Source organism: Mustelus asterias, chromosome 24, assembly GCF_964213995.1.
Source record: "Mustelus asterias chromosome 24, sMusAst1.hap1.1, whole genome shotgun sequence".
In the NCBI taxonomy this organism is placed as follows: domain Eukaryota; kingdom Metazoa; phylum Chordata; class Chondrichthyes; order Carcharhiniformes; family Triakidae; genus Mustelus; species Mustelus asterias.
The window spans coordinates 46,033,638-46,052,624 of record NC_135824.1 but is presented as its reverse complement, the minus strand read 5'-3'; the positions used below and the strand labels follow the sequence as shown (position 1 = coordinate 46,052,624).

Sequence of the window (18,987 nt, the reverse complement as noted above, 5' to 3'; positions counted from 1 at the left end):
GATTGACAGGGTCATGTGACTGGGTCTGCAGCAGAGAGAAAGGAGTTTTTACAGCTCTGCTGAAGTCAGAGACATGCGCAGGTGGTTCCTGAGAATTCTCTCTCTCTCTTTCTCCACAAAATCTCTCCGAAAGCTCAAGACTGTTGACATACTTTATAGCAAGTGTATTTATGGTTGCTAACTATATTTAAAGTAGCATTTACGTCAGTGAGATGAATGTTGCTTATTTGGAACTGAAACAGTGATAAGCTGAAAAGTAAAGTTGTTTCCTTTCATTTGTTCAATGAGTTATAGTTAAGCTGCTTCATTTGTTAGAGTTATAGTTAAGCTGTGTTATTAAATAAAATTTGTTTTGCTATAAAACATCTCTAATTTGTCAGCAGATTTACTCCTGGAGTGAGGCATCCTATCCTCACGCTGATGCAAAAATAGAATCATTGTTATGGTCTAGTCTGGCTTCAAAATGTACCTTGGGGCCCTGGTCTGGGACTCTAACAAAGAATGCTTCTGAATGGCCTACCTCTCATTCTAAAGTTATCATAGAATCCTTACTGTGCAGGAGGCCATTCGGCCCATCATGTGTGCACTGACTCTCTGACAGTGATATCTTACCCAGGTCCTATCCCTGTAACCGCTTGTATTTACCTGCCAGTCCCCCTAAACTACACATCTTGGGACACCAAGGGCCCTATTTTACCATTTTGATTCTAAGTGCTGGGCAGACTTGAAACTGGGAGTGTTTCAGATCCGACTTTTAGGCCCGTTCTGAGGCGTCCCCCATACTCTGTGAGAAAAAATATCAGCGAATCCGAATCATGCTGCAGAAGCCTGTGGGCGGGGCTTAATGCGCCCAAAACCCCGCAGCTCCGATCGGAGCCTCCAACTGCGCACGCGTAGAAAACAAAATTATAGAATGTTGCTCCCCTGCCACATCCCTCCCGGGCCGGATATTGCCTCCCCCTGCCCCCCACAAACAATGCCCCACCCCTACAACATTACCCCACCCCCCCACAACATTACTGACCCCCTTATTCCCCCATCACCCCCCCCCCCCCCCCCCCCGCTACCCAGACTGATCACGGGCCCCTCCCCCCTATCGATCACAGTCAGAGTGGCAGCGGACCTCCCCTTTCCTCTCCCACAATCTCAAGCAGAGAGCCGTCGGACACTCGGCACTTACCTCCTCACTAAGCGGAGCGCCTGAATCGGACTTATATGGAGCATGTCTGTTTTGCGCTGATTCTGGATGGGCAAACATGGTGGTAAAGGGGGAAGTGCCGATAAAGTTGGGTGTGCAGCTCATTAATTCAATTTAAATGCATGCAAATACATTTAAATGGCCGTCGTGCCCATTTTGGGTATGGTCCCGATCATGGCCATTTTTGGGCCTTGGTAAAGCGGGAACCGGCGGGGAAGTGGGCGCGGATTGCGCTACCAAGTCTTTACCAAGTTTCCACGCCTGCAACCTGATGGTAAAATTGGGCCCCAAGGGTGGGATTAGCCGGCCGCGCTCTCTCCAAAACCGGAAAATCCCGCCCAAGGTCAATGGATCTTTGCATAGCCCGTCTCCCGCCTGCTACAATTCCCGTGACGGGTGGGACGGGAAGATTCCACACCAAGGATCAATTTAGCATGACCAATCCATCTAACCTACACCTTGGAGTGTGGGAGGAAAGCGGAGCACCCGGAGGAAACCCACGCAGACACAGGGAGAATGTGCAAACTCCACACAGACAGTGACCCAAGCCGGGAATCGAACCCGGGTCCCTGGCGCTGTAAGGTAGCAGTGCTAACCACTGTGCCACCGTACCGCCTACGTTCCCTTTAATTACATTAAACACTTTAATTGAATGATCCTTTAGTCTGCCCTGCTTGACAGAAACTAAGTCTAGTCTGTGCAATCTGTCCTTACAATTTAACCCCTTTAGGCCGCAGGATTGTTTGTTGGCATGGAGATAAACAGCATTCTGAGACAGAAACATAGAAAATAGGAGCAGGATTGGCCATTCAGCCCATCAAGCCTGCACGGCCCTTCAACGTGATCATGGCTGATCCCCTATCTCAATGCCACACTCCTGCACTCTTCCCATACCCCTTGACCCTTCTGGAATCTAGAAATCTATTTCCTTCTTAAATATATTCAGCGACTTGGCCTCCACTGCTTCCTCGAGAATTCTGGATGAACGCAAACTACTGCGGGTGCTGGAATCTGAAACCAAAAGAGAAAAAAACGCTGGAAAATCTCAGCAGGTCTGGCAGCATCTGTAAGGAGAGAAAAGAGCTGACGTTTCGAGTCCAGATGACCCTTTGTCAAAGCTAAAAGGCATAGAAAGTGGGAGATATTTATACCGCAGGGTGAGGGAATGAGAGATGAGTCATAGCTACAGAAACCAGGGAAAAGACTGCAAATAGCTGTCCCCAGAGAGAATAAAGGGTGTGAACGGACAAACGGCAGAGAAGCTGTAAGCTGTGACAGATGGAGATGTTGGGAAGTGGGGGAGGGATGGATGGGACAGGGGTAAAATTTAGAAAAGGGGAAGCAAAGGGGTGAAAAGGTAAGGCAAGGGGGAAGGGAAAGAGTGGGAAGGGGAATGAAAAAAGACAATAAAGAAATAAAAGGTCGAGAACAGTAAAAAATAAAATAAAATAAAATGAAAACAGAGGGGCCGAGGTGGGGTAGAGCGAATCATCTGAAGTTGTTGAATTCGATGTTGAGACCGGAAGGCTGTAATGTGTCTAGCCGGAAGATGAGATGCTGTTCCTCCAGTTTGCGTTGAGCTTCACTGGAACGTTGCAGCAAGCCAAGGACAGACATGTGGGCATGGGAGCAGGAACGTGTGTTAAAATGGCAAGCAACCGGAAGGTCAGAGTCCTGATTGTGCACAGACCGAAGGTGCTCAGCAAAGCGATCACCCAGTCTACGCTTGGTCTCTCCGATATAGAGGAGACCACATTGGGAGCAGCGAATGCAATAGACCAAATTGAAAGGTGCCAGTGAAACACTGCTTAACCTGGAATGGGTGTTTTGGGCCTTGGATGGTGAGCATGGAAGAGGTAAAGGGACAGGTGTTACACCTTCTGCGATTGCCTGGGAAGGTGCCATGGGTGATAGGAGAGGTGTTGGGTATAGTGGAGGAGTGGACTAGGTTATCCCGGAGGGAACGGTCTCTGCGGAATGCTGATGGAGGGAGTGAAGGGAAGATGTGTTTGGTGGTGGCGTCACGCTGGAGTTGGTGAAAATGGCGGAGGATTATGCTTTGCATGCGGAGGCTGGAGGGGTGAAATGTGAGAACAAGGGGTTCTTGCTCTGGGAGGGAGGGGAGGGGGTGAGGGTCGTGGCGCGGGAGATGGACCGCTCGCTGTTGAGGGCCCTGTCGACATCTGTAGGTGGGAAACCATGATTGAGGGAAAAGGAGCACATATTAGAAGCACCACTTTGGAAAGTAGCATCATTGGAACAAATGTGACGGAGGCGAAGGAGCTGAGAGAAAGGGATGGAGTCCTTACAGGATGTGGGGTGTGAAGATCTGTAGTCCAGATAGCTGTGGGAGTCAGTGGGCTTGTAATGGATATTGGTAGATAGTCTATTGCCGGAAATGGAGACAGAAATGTCAAGGAAGGGAAGTGTCTGAGATGGTCCAGGTGAAGGTGATGGAGGGGTGGAAACTGGAAGCAAAGTTGATGAATTTTTCGAGGTCTGGATGAGGGCATGAAGCGGCACCAAAATAGTCATCGATGTACCGGGAAAGGAGTTGTGGGAGGGACCTGGGTAGGCCTGGAACAAGGAATGTTCCACATACCCCATAAAAAGACAAGCGTAGCTAGGACCCATGTGGGTACCCATTGTTACTCGTTTGATTTGCAGAAAGTGGGATGTGTTAAAGGAGAAGTTGTTGAGAGATAGAACGAGTTCAGCCAGGCGGAGGAGAGTGATGGTGGATGGGAATTGTTCAGGCCTCTTTTCAAGAAAGAAGCGAAGATCTCTCAGGTCGTCCTGGTGTGGGACGGAGGTGTAGAGAGATTGGAAATCCATGGTGAATAGGAGGCGGTTAGGGCCTGCAAACTGGATGCTCTCAATATGATGCAGGGCATCAGAGGAATCCCGGATATAGGTGGGGAGGGAATGGACCGGGGGAGTGAGGATGGAGTTAAGGTAGGAGGAAATAAGTTCACTGGGCAGGAACACGCTGACACAGTGGGCCTACCAGGACAGTCCTCTTTGTGGATTTTGGGAAGTAGGTAGAAGCGGGCTGTCCGGGATTGGGAGACTGAGGTTGGAAGCTGCGGGAGGGGGAGGCATCCAGAGGAAGTGAGGTCAGTGATGGTATTGGAGATAATGGCTTGAAGTTCAGTTGTGTGGTCATGGTCCAGGAGGAGGTAGGAGGAAGTATCTGAGAGTTGGCGCTCTGCCTCTGCGAGGTAGCGGTCAGCGGCCAGATGACACCAGCGCCCCCTTTGTCTTTCCTCATTCCCCCCTCCCCACTCTTTTCCTTCCCCCTTCCCTTCCCTCTTCTCCCCCTTGTTCCCCCTTTTCTAAATTATACCTCGGTCCCATCCATCCCCCCCCCCTCCCCCCATCTCCATCTGTCACAGCTAACAGCTTCTCTGCCGTTTGGCCATTCACACCCTTTATTCTCTCTGTGGACAGCCGTTATGTGGAGATGCCGGCGTTGGACTGGGGAAGGCACAGTAAGAAGTCTCACAACACCAGGTTAAAGTCCAACAGGGGTTTATTTGGTAGCACAGGCCAATGTGCCCTGTTATATGCCCTATTTGTGAACAGAACTCCCACTCACCTGACGAAGGGGCAGCACTCCGAAAGCTAGTGGCTTTTGCTACCAAATAAACCTGTTGGACTTTAACCTGGTGTTGTGAGACTTCTTACTGTGACAACCATTGGCAGCCTTTTCCCCTGGTTTCCGTGGCTATGACTCATCTTTCATTCCCTCCCCCCTGCCTTATAAATATCTCCCACTTTCTGTGCCTTTTAGCTTTGACAAAGGGTCATCTGGACTCGAAACGTCAGCTCTTTTCTCTCCTTATAGATGCTCCCAGACCTGCTGAGATTTTCCAGCATTTTATAGACATAGAACAGTACAGCACAGCACAGGCCCTTCGGCCCTCGATGTTGTGCCGAGCTTTGTCCGAAAATCTCCCACCATGAACCTTATAGTTATGCCCCCTAGCAACAGCTATATCCAACCGAGGAAATAGTCTCTGAACGTCCACTCTATCTATCCCACCCATCATCTTATAAACCTCCATTAAGTCGCCTCTCATCCTCCTCCGCTCTAAAGAGAAAAGCCCTAGCTCCCTCAACCTTTCCTCATAAGACCTACCCTCCAAACCATCTCTCTATTGTTTTTCTCTTTTGGTTTCTAGAGAATTCCACAGGTTCACCACCCTCTGAGTGAAGAAATTTCTCCTCATCTCAGTCCTAAATGGCCTACCCCATGTCCTGAGACTGACCTCTTGTTCTAGAACCCCCCTCCCCTCCCAGCAAGAGGAAACAACATCCCTGCATCCAGTGTGTCCAGCTCTGTCAGAATTTTATACACTTTAATTTGGTCCAGAACTCCAGTGAACACTGGCCCATTTGACCCAATCTCTCCTCACATGACAACCTTGTCATCCCAGGGATCAGTCTGGTGAACCTTCGCTGCGCTCCCTCCATGGTAAGTATGTCCTTTCTTAGATAATGAGACCAAAACTGTACACAATACTCCAGGTGTGGTCTCGCCAAGGCCCTGTGCAGCTGCAGTAGGACATCCTTGCTGCTGTACGCAAGTCTTCTTGCAAAGAAGGCCAAAAAGATGGCAGCTCCTGTGAGGGGAGGCGATGGCCTAGTGATATTATCGCTCGACTATTAATCTAGAAACTCAGCTAATGTTCTGGGGACACAGGTTCGAATCCCGCCACAGCAGCGGCAGAAGGTCCGTACCTTCTGCAATCCCGAGCCCCACGAACTACGACCCCCCTTCCCGTCCGGAAAGGGATGTGGCGCCTTCACCTAGAGCGAAAAAGAAGACACATTTGTTAAAGGTCAGAGTGGGAGGGTGTTGATCTTCAATATTCCCCAGGGTCCCGGCCTAGGTGACCATCCAGATACTGGGCATCAGCATGAGTTTGGAGTGAGCCACACACACTGACACACGCAGGAACGCACACACACACATACTTTCACTGTCACACACACACAGACATACAAATGCTCATACAGACGCACGCATGCACACACACTCACTCACTTTTACTGTCACACTCGCACACCCTTACACAAGCACCCTATACTCTGAATACACACCCCTAAACTTGCCCAAAGTCGCTGTCTGAGCCATCACCGCCGGACCTGCTTGTGCCGTTCCCTAATGGTCACTCCGCACCCACTCACATTCACTCACACTCTCACAGGAAATATCAGCTGGGGAAGGTAATTCTGTTCCTTGAGCCTGCTCCGCCATTCAGTATGACCATGGCTAATCCACCAACAGACGCGCAGAGATAAGGTCGCGCCCCCACCTGCGCTACAAGACCACCACAACCTGAGGTTTACAGGGAGTAGGGGAGTGAGGGCAGCCAGGGGGATGACTGGAACAGTCGGGTCTACAGGTAACAAAGGCTGGGCTTGGTGTTGGAGGTGGAGAATCACAGAGTGGGTACGTGGACAGAAGCTGATCTCGATATGAGCCGAGGCTGCCAATGATGTGGGTCAGTGACTCAGGAGTGGAGTTTGTGTCGGTGCTGAAGATGCTGCATTCAGTTTGCTTCAGACTCACACACACTCCCACACACACACATCCTCCCCTCCCCACCTCACCCTAACCCCGTCTCTCCCAAATGCATCAGGCTGGGGCAAGGAAGCAGGGACAGGTAGAACCATCAGAGTCCGTTTAAATACTCCGTATTGAAGGGATCAGCATGAGACGGTCACGAGAGAGCTGGGAATTAACAGGAGAATTCAATCAAGCTTCTAGAAAGAGGAAATGAGCTTGACCTTTACCCTGTGCTGCTGGAGCATCTGAGTGACCCCTGGACCAGAGCCACAGGACAGCAGCTCACATTTTCACTCCAAACTCATACCCAGGGGTCAAAGCAATCGACCGGTTGGGAGGAAGTTACAGTGACCCTCAGTGCCACCGGGGTATGGGGTGGTGGGGGAAGTGTCATAAGCAAGGCAAGATGAACTCCTTTGCACCTTGATCCAGGATCAAACTGCACTGTGATGCCCACCTAGGTCGAATGTCCTAGTGATTCTCTCCTGATGCAGAGGTGAGCTGGAACTGTGAAACTCACTCACACAGACATTCACACACACACCCTCTCACACACACACACCCTCTCACACACACACACCCTCTCACACACACACACCCTCTCACACACACACACCCTCTCACACACACACACCCTCTCACACACACACACCCTCTCACACACACACACCCTCTCACACACACACACCCTCACACACACACACACCCTCACACACACACACACCCTCACACACACACACACCCTCACACACACACACACCCTCACACACACACACCCTCACACACACACACCCTCACACACACACACCCTCACACACACACACCCTCACACACACCCTCACACACACACACCCTCACACACACACACCCTCACACACACACACCCTCACACACACACACCCTCACACACACACACCCTCACACACACACACCCTCACACACACACACCCTCACACACACACACTCTCACACACACACACTCACACACTCACACACACACACTCTTTCACTGACACACACACACAGACACACAAATGCTCACACTGACACACGCAGGCACGCACACACACACATACTTTCACTGTCACACACACACAGACACACACAGACATACAAATGCTCATACAGACGCACGCATGCACACACACTCACTCACTTTCACTGTCACACTCGCACACCCTTACACAGGCACCCTATACTCTGAATACACACCCCTAAACCTGCCCAAAGTCGCTGCCCTATCTGGTCATGCAGTCTCTCTCTCTCTCTCTGTGTCTCTGTCTCATTACCTTCTGATGTATCAGCTGGAGTTTCATCCTCCCCCCCACCTGGAGCTTGGCTGGGAACTCAGACCTGCAGAGAGGAACATGGTGAAAATTAGCACAGCGATTAATCTCTCATTGCCTCAGCGAGGGGACCACTGCTCCGATTCGCTTGCGTAGGAGTGAAAGCCTGATCCCACTGCACCTTGTAAATCTCCCTGTGTCCCCCCCCCGCCCCCACCCCATCCCAGACCCCGTCCCCCAGACTGCCTTCCGAGGGCTGTGGCTGCCAGACTACACGCAATTGACCAATCCCCCCGCGTCAGCCAAGACAACGGGCACAACTTTCCAGCCGCCCGCGCGCCCACCCCGAAAACCGGATAATCCCGCCCGAGGTTAACGGGCCTTTCCATGGTCCGCCCCTTGCCCGCTCCGATTCCCGTGGCGGGCGGTACAGGAAAATTCGCCCCCACAAGCTTGATGCCCTCGAACGGCCACCCAACTCCTACTTTCAGATCAGCTGGGCTTCTACATCTTCGGAGGAGGTTTAGGGGAGATCTGATCGAGGTGTACGAGACAATGACAGGTTCAGACAAAGCAAACGTGTTTCCACTGGCTGATGGTACAATGGTTAAGGGACACAGATTTAAGGGTTTGGGTAAGAGATACGGGGGAAGAATATTCCTACACAGCGAGCGGTAATGGCCTGGAGCTCACTGCCCACGAGGGGGCTGGAAGCAAAAGCGATGAATGGTTTCAAAAGGAAATTTGGGTGAGAGAGAATCCCACTAATCAACACTAATTCTTACTGGCTTTGACTGATAGAAGCAAAGCGTTTCTACTCTGAGAGGGGGGGGGAGGCTCACAGGAGAGTTTGTTTATTCATTCGTGTCACAAGTAGGCTTACATGAACACTGCAATGGAGTTACTGTGAAAATCTGTGATCAAGCCTTGGCTATAACCTGATAAAGGAGTGACCAGACTAGATTGGAGGAATGACCAGAACGAGGAAAATGCATTTAGCATTGAATAAACCCAATAAACTTTAGAGCTCGGTCCCGTTTGCAAGTCCAACTAGTGTGAGCGGGAGCAGTGGCACGGTGGCACAGTGGTTAGCACTGCTGCCTCACAGCGCCAGGGACCCGGGTTTGATTCCAGCCTCGGGTCACTGTCTTTGTGGAGTTTGCACATTCTTCCTGTATCTGCGTGGGTTTCCTCCGGGTGCTCCGGTTTCCTCCCACACTCCAAGGATGTGCGGGCTAGGTGAATTGGCTATGCTAAATTGCTCCTTAATGTCAGGGGGACTAGTTTGGGTAAATGAATGGGGTTATAGAGCTCGGTCTATGTAGGGGCGGCATAGTGGCACAGTGGTTAGCACTGCTGCCTCACAGCGCCGGAGACCCGGGTTCGATTCCCAGCCTCGGGTCACTGTCTGTGCGGAGTCTGCACGTTCTCCCCGTGTCTGCGTGGGTTTCCTCTGGGGGTGCTTTGGTTTCCTCCCACAGTCCGAAAAACATGCTGGTTAGGTGCAGTGGCCGTGTTAAATTCTTCCTCAGTGTACCCAAAAAGGTGCTGGAGTGTGGTGACTGAGGGATTTTCACAGTAACTTCATTGTGGTGTGAATGTAAACTGACTTGTGACGGTAATAAAAAATAAATAAATAATATAGGGTTAGGACCTGGGTGGGTTTGTGGTCGGTGCAGACTTGATGGGCCAAATGGCCTCCTTCCGCACTTTCGGATTCTATGATTCCTGTCAGAGAAGCAGTAGTGTAGAGTCATACAGTGCAGAAAAGGCCCTTCGGCCCATCAAGTCTGCACCGATAATATCTACCACTAAAGGTGCGCTAATCCCATTTTCCAGCACTTGTCCCATTTCCTGGAATGTTAGATGTTTCACGTGCTCATCCAAATATTTTTTAAAGGTTGTAAGGTTTCCGGCCTCCACTACCTTCCCAGGCAGCGCATTCCAGATTCCCACCACCCTCTGAGTGAAAATAAATTCTCAAATCCCCTCTGAATCTCCTTCACCTCACCCTAAAACTATTCCCCCTCGTGATTGACAAGGGGAACAGCTGCTACTTACTCACCCTGTCCATACCCCTCATAATCTTACACACCTCAACCATGTCCCCCCCTTCTCTGCTCCAAGGAAAACAACCCAAGCCTATCCAGTCTCTCCTTGTAGCTCAAATGCTCCAAACCAGGCGGCATCCGAGTGAACCTGCTCTGTACCCTCCCTAGTGCAATCACATGCTTCCGATAGTGAGGTAGCCAGAACTGTACACAGTGCTATTTGTCTTTGGACGAGTAATCCAGAGACCCAGGGTAATGCTCTGGGGACCCGGGTTCGAATCCCACCTCAGCAGATGGTGAAATTTGAATTCAATACAATGCTGGAACTGAAAGTCTACTGGTGATCATTGTCGATTGTCGGAAAAACCCATCTGGTTCACTAATGTTCTTTAGGAAAGTGAATCTGCTATCCTTACCCGGTCTGGCCTACATGTGACTCCAGAGCCAAAGCAATGGGGTTGACTTGCAGATAGTGAGGAGCATTGTCAGAAGCTACAGAAGGACATAGATAGGCTGGAAATTTGGGCAAAGAAATGGCAGATGGAGTTCAATCCTGATAAATGCCAAGTGATGCATTTTGGTAGAAATAATGTAGGGAGGAGCTATACGATAAATGGCAGAACCATAAAGGCTGTAGATACGCAGAGGGACCTGGGTGTGCAAGTCCACAGATCCTTGAAGGTGACGTCACAGGTGGAGAAGGTGGTGAAGAAGGCATATGGCATGCTTGCCTTTATAGGATGGGGCATAGAGTATAAAAGTTGGGGTCTGATGTTGCAGATGTATAGAACGTTGGTTCGGCCGCATTTGGAATACTGCATCCAGTTCTGGTCGCCACACTACCAGAAGGACGTGGAGGCTTTGGAGAGAGTACAGAGGAGGTTTACCAGGATGTTGCCTGGTATGGAGGGGCTTAGTTATGAGGAGAGATTGGGTAAACTGGGGTTGTTCTCCCTGGAAAGACGGAGGATGAGGGGAGACTTAATAGAGGTGTATAAAATTATGAAAGGCATAGATAGGGTGAACGGTGGGAAGCTTTTCCCCAGGTCGGTGGTGACGTTCACGAGGGGTCATAGGTTCAAGGTGAAGGGGGGGGGAGGTTTAACACAGATATCAGAAGGACATATTTTACACAGGTGGGGGCCTGGAATGCGCTGCCAGGCAAGGTGGTGGAGGCGGACACACTGGGAACGTTTAAGACTTATCTAGATAGCCATATGAACGGAGTGGGAATGGAGGGATACAAAAGAATGGTCTAGTTTGGACCAGGGAGTGGCACGGGCTTGGAGGGCCGAAGGGCCTGTTCCTGTGCTGTATTGTTCTTTGTTCTTTGTTTGTTCTTTGACTCTCAACTGCTCCTCTGAAATGGCCGAGCGAGACACTCAGTTCAAGGGGCAATTAGGGATGGGCAACAACTACTGGTCCAGCCAGAGACACCCACATACCTTGTAAGTATAATAGAAAAAACAGTATTCTCAGCTGAAGGATTTCCTCTCTCTCTCTCTCTCTGTGCTGTGGCACGCTTGCCCTTATCTTCTGTCTGGACACATGCCTTGGGTTATTCACAGGCCTCAATGAGACTCCTGTAACTGGGGGAGCATGCTGAGTGGGGAGTGTTGGTACAGAACAGCCTAATTTTTTCTATAGGGAGCTGCATGTAACCTTAGCAGCTTGACTGATTCTGCCTTCCCTGTGACCATCAGAGGCCATGACTCGATTACATGGGTGAGGAGGGGGGAGCTTTTCAGTTTCTGACTAATCTACTCAACATCAAAAATCAGGAAAAAAGTTCAAAGGAAGGAGAACTTAGGAGATGTTAATAATGAGGGTGTTAGGATTCAAAAAGAAGGTACAAAAACTAGCATAAGGGCACTTTATCTGAATTCTCATAGCATTCAAAACAAGATAAATGAGTTGACGGCACAAATCATTGCGAACGAGTCTGATTTGGTGGCCATTACAGAGTGTTCCTTTGCTCTGGAGTCACATGTAGGCCATTACGGTGGCACAGTGGTTAGCACTGCTGCCTCACAGCGCCAGGGATCCGGCCTCGATTCTGGCCTCGGGACACTGTCTGTGTGGAGTTTGCATGTTTTCCCCATGTCTGCGTGGGTTTCCTCCAGGTGCTCTGGTTTCCTCCCACAGTCCAAAGATGTGTGGGTTAGATGGATTAGCCATGCTAAATTAACCCTGGTGTCAGGGGGATCAGCAGGGTAAATATGAGGAGTACGGGGATAGGGCCTGGGTGGGATTGTGGTCGGTGCAGACCCGATGGGCTGAATGGCCTCCTTCTGCACTTTAGAAATTCTATGATTCTATATGCGGGTTAGGTTGATTGACCATGGTAAATTGCCCCTTAGTGTCAGGGGACTCGGAGAGTAAATATGTGGGGTTACAGGAATAGGGCCTGGGTGGGATTGTGGTCGGTGCAGGCTCGATGGGCCAAATGGCCTCTTTCTGCACTGTAGATTCTATGATTCTAAACAGAGACATGGTTGCAAGATGGTCACGACTGGGAGTTAAATATCCAGGGGTATCAGACTGTTCGAAAGGACAAACAGGAAGGTAAGGGAGGTGGTGTAGCTCTGATATTTAAGGATGACATCAGGGCGGTTGTGAGAGATGATATAGGTTCTGTGGAAAAAAGGTTGAATCCATTTGGGTGAAAATTAGAAATAGTAAGGAGAAAAAGTCACTGATAGGCGAAGTCTATCGGCACCAAATAATAACATCACGGTGGGGCAAGAAATAAACAAAGAAATAAGTGATGCGTGTAAAACTGGTACAGCAATTATCATGGGGGATTTTAATCTACATGTCAATTGGTCAAACCAGGTCGGTCAAGGCAGCCTTGAGGAGGAGTTCATAGAATGTATCCGTGATAGTTTACTTGAACAGTATGTCATGGAACCTACGAGTGAGCAAGCTATCCTAGATCTGGTCCTGTGTAACGAGACAGGAATAATTAATGATCTTACAGTTAGGGACCCTCTTGGAAGAAGTGACCACAGTATGGTTGAATTTAAAATACAGATGGAGCGTGAGGAGGTAAAATCCAATATCAATGTCTTGTGCTTAAACAAAGGAGACTACAATGGGATGAGGAAGGAGTTGGCTAAGGTAGACTGGGAGCAAAAACTTTATAGTGAGACAATTGAGGAACAGTGGAGGGCTTTCAAAGTGATCTTTCACAATGCTCAGCAAAAGTATATACCAGTGATAAGGAAGGACTGTAGAAAAAGAGATAATCAGGCATGGATATCTAAGGAAATAAAGGAGGGGATCAAATTGAAAGAAGATGCATACAAAGTGGCAAAGATTAGTGGGAACCTAGAGGATTGGGAAATCTTTAAAGGTCAGCAGAAAGTGTAAGGGAAATTGTACTGGATATTGTATGAGTTTAGTATGGAATTCAGATTCATAGGTCTTAGTGAAATGAAATTCAGATTCACAGGTTTTAGTAAAATGATATAGCAGATTTAGGTGAGTAGTGAGATGGGTATATAACCTAAAATAACTTCGTGTGACCTAATATAATCAAGTGTAGTCGATATGATCAAAGTGGAGAAACTAGAGAAGTAATATAGCAATCACTAATTAAGGAAAGCAGACAATAGTCACTTAAGAAAACAAGGAAGACTGCTCGGTGGTTCAACTTAATAGTGGACCATAAATCAGCAGAGAGAATGTCTTTTCTTCTAAACACATTAGTGGACCATAAATCAGCAGGGGGGATGTCTTTTCTTCTAAACACATTCGCCTTAGCCTACAAAACCACGATTATTGTACAAACAGAAAAGTTCAGATAAGAGCAAGAGTTATAACCACCATGGTTTAAGAAACGAAGAGATATAACAGTGAACGACCGATTGCAAAGAAAACAGATAAAGGGTCAACTAAAAATAATGGTGGCCAAAGAAAGAGCGGGCTGTAGGGTAAGATTACAACCAAGGACAGGCAGTAAAAGGGAGATAAGGATCTTGAGATAGGAGGCTGAAATGTACATAAAAGATTGTAAGCCCAAGGGCTCTTTGGAGTGTTCCGGACGTTCCCGACTTTATCTCTTGTGCTGAGAAATAAAGTCTATTGCTTGGAAGATCGCTGCTCAGACTCTCTGTTTTAATTGATGTGAATAAATTGTCGTCCTGGGGAACCACGACAAAATTGGCGCTGCTTAGCAGGGTTGGTGAGAGATCGCCCAGAAAAGCATCTGGAAGGAGTAGCGGAGACGGTGGTCCGACCGGAACCGAGAAGTCCCCAGCCGGCCTTCTGTCAACAAGGTAAGCAGACTTGCATGCATGTAAATCCTTGTTGTCAGAAAGGGGTTTTCTCGAGGCCCGGTGCGCCCGGCTCTCTGCTGGTCCTGGATCTCCCCAACCTAAAAAGATATCCTGCACAGGTAAAACCAAATTGTGTAAAAATTTTGAGAGACTGAGTCTGATCCGAAGAGCAGAATTTTTGCATGCAAAAGCGCGCTGCGAATACTGTATTGTCTGTGAATGGGTAAAAAGTGAGACGGGAAAAAGGCCGAAAGCTAAAGTAATGCAATTAGGTTAAGTCAAGCGGTTTGGAGCGGGTTTTTCAGGTCACGACTTGCCCAGAAGAGAGTAAGTGTGGGAAAACCTGCCAGTCCAAACCTACCCAGGACCTCGGGTAAGGGACGTCAACCGAGAGGGAGAGAGATCAGTGAGAGATCGCTCTCTGACCTAATACAGTAGTCAAAAGCACAGGAGTGGATTTTAACCACAGGAAAGGGGAGTAGCAGCTAGAATAGAGGAAGTAAAAGACCAATTTGAACAAACTGGTCTGAGAAAACAGCGTGAAGGACAGAAATAAGAGAGAGAGTCGGAATATAGGTAGGGTAATAACTAACAACTTGAAAAATTACCCTGACAAAACTGCCTGGTGACAAGATTGAAAATAACTAATCTTTGAATAATAACAAAAACGGAAGCAACACTGGATTGGAAAAAGATTACACACATAATTAACTTAGAGGAGATAAAGAATGAGTGGCCGTATGTAAAATGGGAAAGAGTAGTCGATAGGAATTGGATAGACGAAATAAAATTGGAAACCCTAGAGAAATTAATAAAGGGATCTGACCGATACAGGATTCTTATACACATAGACGAGCAAGTGAAAACCTACTACCCTCTGGCCCGGGAGAGGAAAATAGTGCCGGGACAGGGGACTACGGGGAAGTGGATATCAGGACCCCGGTTAGAATTACAGATATTGGCAAAAGAAATCCAAAGGAAAGGTAAACAGGGGACTGAGCACGGAAAAACAATACAGCAAGTAATAATCACTGTGATACCTAACTCTGACAGACTAAGTGACAAAAATTGCGACAGTGATCCAAAAAGATGAGTAATGGCGCACCAAGTTAAGACACCAGTGGAGATGTTAGGGGATAAGTTCCCAGCCCTTAGGGGAGATATAGAACACGTCTCTAAAAAATGGGCCAGAAGAACAAATAAGACCAATACACAGTGGCCGGAGGAAGGCACATGGTCCATAGAGAGGTGTGAGGACCAGAAGGGAATGATAAAGAACTATAAGATTAAGGATAAAACGAGCAAAAGAAGGGAAAAGCGAGAAAAGGAGTTAGAGATATTAGCCCTATTCCAACAAGGAGGGAAAGAGAGAAGAGGGGTATGGAGGGGAGGTAGAATGCAGATGCCAGTACAACTTGAGGAAAAAGCAAAATTGGAAGATCCAAACGTAGCCCCACCCCCATACTTAGAGAAACAGAGCTCCACGGGACTGTACCCAGTTATATCAGGCACAATGAATTTTGAGGGAGAATATGACATAGAACAGATGACGAAGGAGGGAAGGGCACAAAGGGAGAGAGAAAAGAGACAAGATATAGAGAGATGGAAGGAGAAACAGAAGAGAGTAGTGAAGACGAAGGGAGGCAATCAGTGTTAGGGGTGCAAAGAAAATCAAGGCGGGAAAGGCACCCACCTGTAAAGTTTCCAGATGTGGATAGGAGAGGGAAAAGGGTATTCCCGGTGATTCTGAAGGGTGGCAGACCGCAGTATATCCCTTGGTCAGGTCAGGATTTGCCTAATTTAATTAATGAATTACCCAATATTTTGGATGGGGCTGGAAGGTGGATTGGACAGTTGGAGGCGGGAATGGTGGGAAAAAGGATGGCACTGGGCGACATCAAAGCTCTCCTGACAAAGGTGCTAGGAATGGACCAAATGGCGGAAGTAATGAGACGTGCTGGCATCCCGACCGCAGCTTATGACCCAGCGGTGGATGGGATACTAATGGACCAGTACCGCCAAGACATCTGGCAGGCACTGCGGGATATGTACCCCAATCGAATGGATGTAAAAACCCTAAAGGGAGAGCCACTGGGTGAGGAGGAGAATGCAGCTGTGTATGTGGAGAATCAATTAAAAAGGTGGAGAAGGGACACGGAGAGGGACATTTTAATAGACCCACTGACCAACTCCATGTTCCGGGCTGCAATCCTAGAGGGCTTGCCAGCCCCAGCTAAGACAAGGCTGGAGGAAGTGGTGGGCTTGGACTCAAAAAATTACCGAGAGTTTGTGGATTATGTTGCCCATGCAGTAGAGAGACATCGCAAAGATGAAAAGAATGCAGACAAACAGCTGAAGGAGGTACAACGTAAACTCCTTCAGGCACAGTTGGAGGAGATCAAAAGCAAGGATAAGCTGAAGGCAAAAGAGGATCTCGCACCCAGAAAAATAGCACCGATGATGGTGGAGCAAAAGCCAGAGGAAATACCTGCACTAATCAAAGGGGGGAGCGGAGATGGAGGCCAGCCCGTCATAACCTATAACATTTCTGCCTTCCCACTGTCCATGAACCCAGGAGCCTATGGCCTAAATTATCAAAACCCATACGCCCTGCAAAGTCAGACTGACTGGAATAGAAATGGGAAAGGACAGGGAGGTGGTAGGCCACCCTATCAGAATCAGAGAGGACAGGGACAGGTTAATTATCAGACTCCGAGACAGGGACCATTGCCTGGCCCTTCAGGTGTGTGTTGGGGGTGCGGGGAGGCAGGGCACATAAAAAGGAATTGCCCGCGGAATTTCCCCAGACAGGGAGAAAACCAGCAGCAGACAGGCCAACAACTGACCCAAGGATCGCCAAACAGCATCCCGATGTTTCAAGGGCCGGTAAACCATCAGAATTCCCCATAGGGAGGCCCAGAGAACCCCGAAATGGTAGGACAGCACGTACAGATAACAGAAACTGCAGAGCAGGAACCTATAGTTAACGTTAGAGTAGGAGGGATCGAGGTCCCCATGATGATAGACACCGGCGCCACATGTACGTGCATGCAAACGAAATATGCGGATCACTTACCATTGTCAAACCAGTTTGTAAAAACTGTGGGGTTCTCGGGGAAAGTAACATTAGCTCGAATGACGACGCCGGTGCCTGTTACCATTGGAAATAAGACAACCCATGTACCTATTTTAGTATGTGATAAAACTCCTTTAAATCTATTGGGAAGGGATGCAATCCTAGGTTTAGGACTGAAATTAGAATGCACTGAACAAGGAATTGATTTGATGGGAATGTATCCACTTGAAATACCAGGAAAGGAAGGGGTTAATGTATATTGGTTGGGAGATATAGAGGAACAAGTTAAAAAACAGATATGGGAAGTTTGGGGAAAGCTTATAAACACTTGGGTTCCACAAGCCAAATGGCCAAGAACAGAATTACACAGTACAATGATATTTGATGAAGGGCAGGAACCTGAGATACAGGAGAAATGGGAAAGGGAGGCGGGACGAGAACAGGAAATAAAGTCAGGAAGTATTTTAATCGGACTAGAGGGAGTGGCCCTCACAATTGTTAGGAATGAATGGGTTAACAAATGGTTCTCTGTATCTGGGGCGGAGCCACATGTCACATTGAAAGTGAATCCGGGATACAGATCAAAAGACCTAGGACCAATGGTGTTGAGAGCACAAGATTTAGAATTTGTCCAGACAGACAATGTAGATATTTGGACGTCCAGCAATGGACAAATGACGAAAATAATTTTGGATGTTAAAATGCTTGGGAAACCGAAGCAGATAACAATAGGAGTGCAAATCGAGAAACAGGAACTGGAGTGGAGAGAGAGGTTAGAGCAGGATTTGAACTCCCTCCCGCAGGAGTTGTGGTCCAGACAGGACACGGATGTAGGGAGGGTCAAAAACGCTAATCCAGTTGAAGTCAGATTAAAGACAGGATGCCAGGGGCCGTATAGGCCGCAATACCCAATCAAGACAGAAGCAATTGAAGGAATTAGAGGGACGATTAAGGGATTGATAGAAGCAGGGGTATTAAAAGAAACCCGGAGCAGGTGTAATACACCGCTACTACCAGTGAAAAAGGCGGACGGAGAAAAATGGAGATTGGTGCATGATCTAAGGGCAATTAATGAGGTAGTGGAAGATATGCCAGCAGAGGTTCCAAACCCTTATACCTTGATGACAAATATACCACCTGAAAGTAGATGGTTTACTGTAATAGACCTATGTTCGGCATTTTTTAGTGTGCCACTAGCTCAAGAAAGTCAGTATCTCTTTGCATTTACGTACGAGGGGAAACAATACACATACAATAGGATGCCCCAAGGATTTAAACATTCCCCACATGTATTCAATCAGGTGTTGAGAGCAGATTTAGAAGGAATACAGTTGGAAGGAACACTGATACAATCTGTGGATGATTTATTATTATGCACAGGAACACAAGAACAGTGCAGGAAGGATAGTTTAAAACTATTGAAAAGGTTAGCAGAAGGGGGTCATAAAGTTTCCAGGAAAAAGCTGCAGCTGTGCCAGAAAAAGGTAGAATACTTGGGAAGAGAAATATCAGCAGGACAGA

The 18,987-nt window shown here is 48.2% G+C and overlaps 1 protein-coding gene across 1 annotated transcript in view; it reads right to left on the bottom strand.

Annotated features, from left to right (window-relative positions):
* The window catches only part of pld3 (phospholipase D family member 3), a 56,433-nt gene that overhangs the window by 25,197 nt on the left and 12,249 nt on the right, over nt 1–18,987 (bottom strand). The window contains exons 2-3 of the mRNA XM_078241642.1: nt 8,063–8,126; nt 5,942–6,010 (exon numbers count right to left, since the gene is read on the bottom strand). Coding sequence (XP_078097768.1) covers nt 5,942–6,010; nt 8,063–8,089 — 96 coding nt within the window. The 5' untranslated portion in view covers nt 8,090–8,126. The remainder of the gene's footprint in view (nt 1–5,941; nt 6,011–8,062; nt 8,127–18,987) is intronic.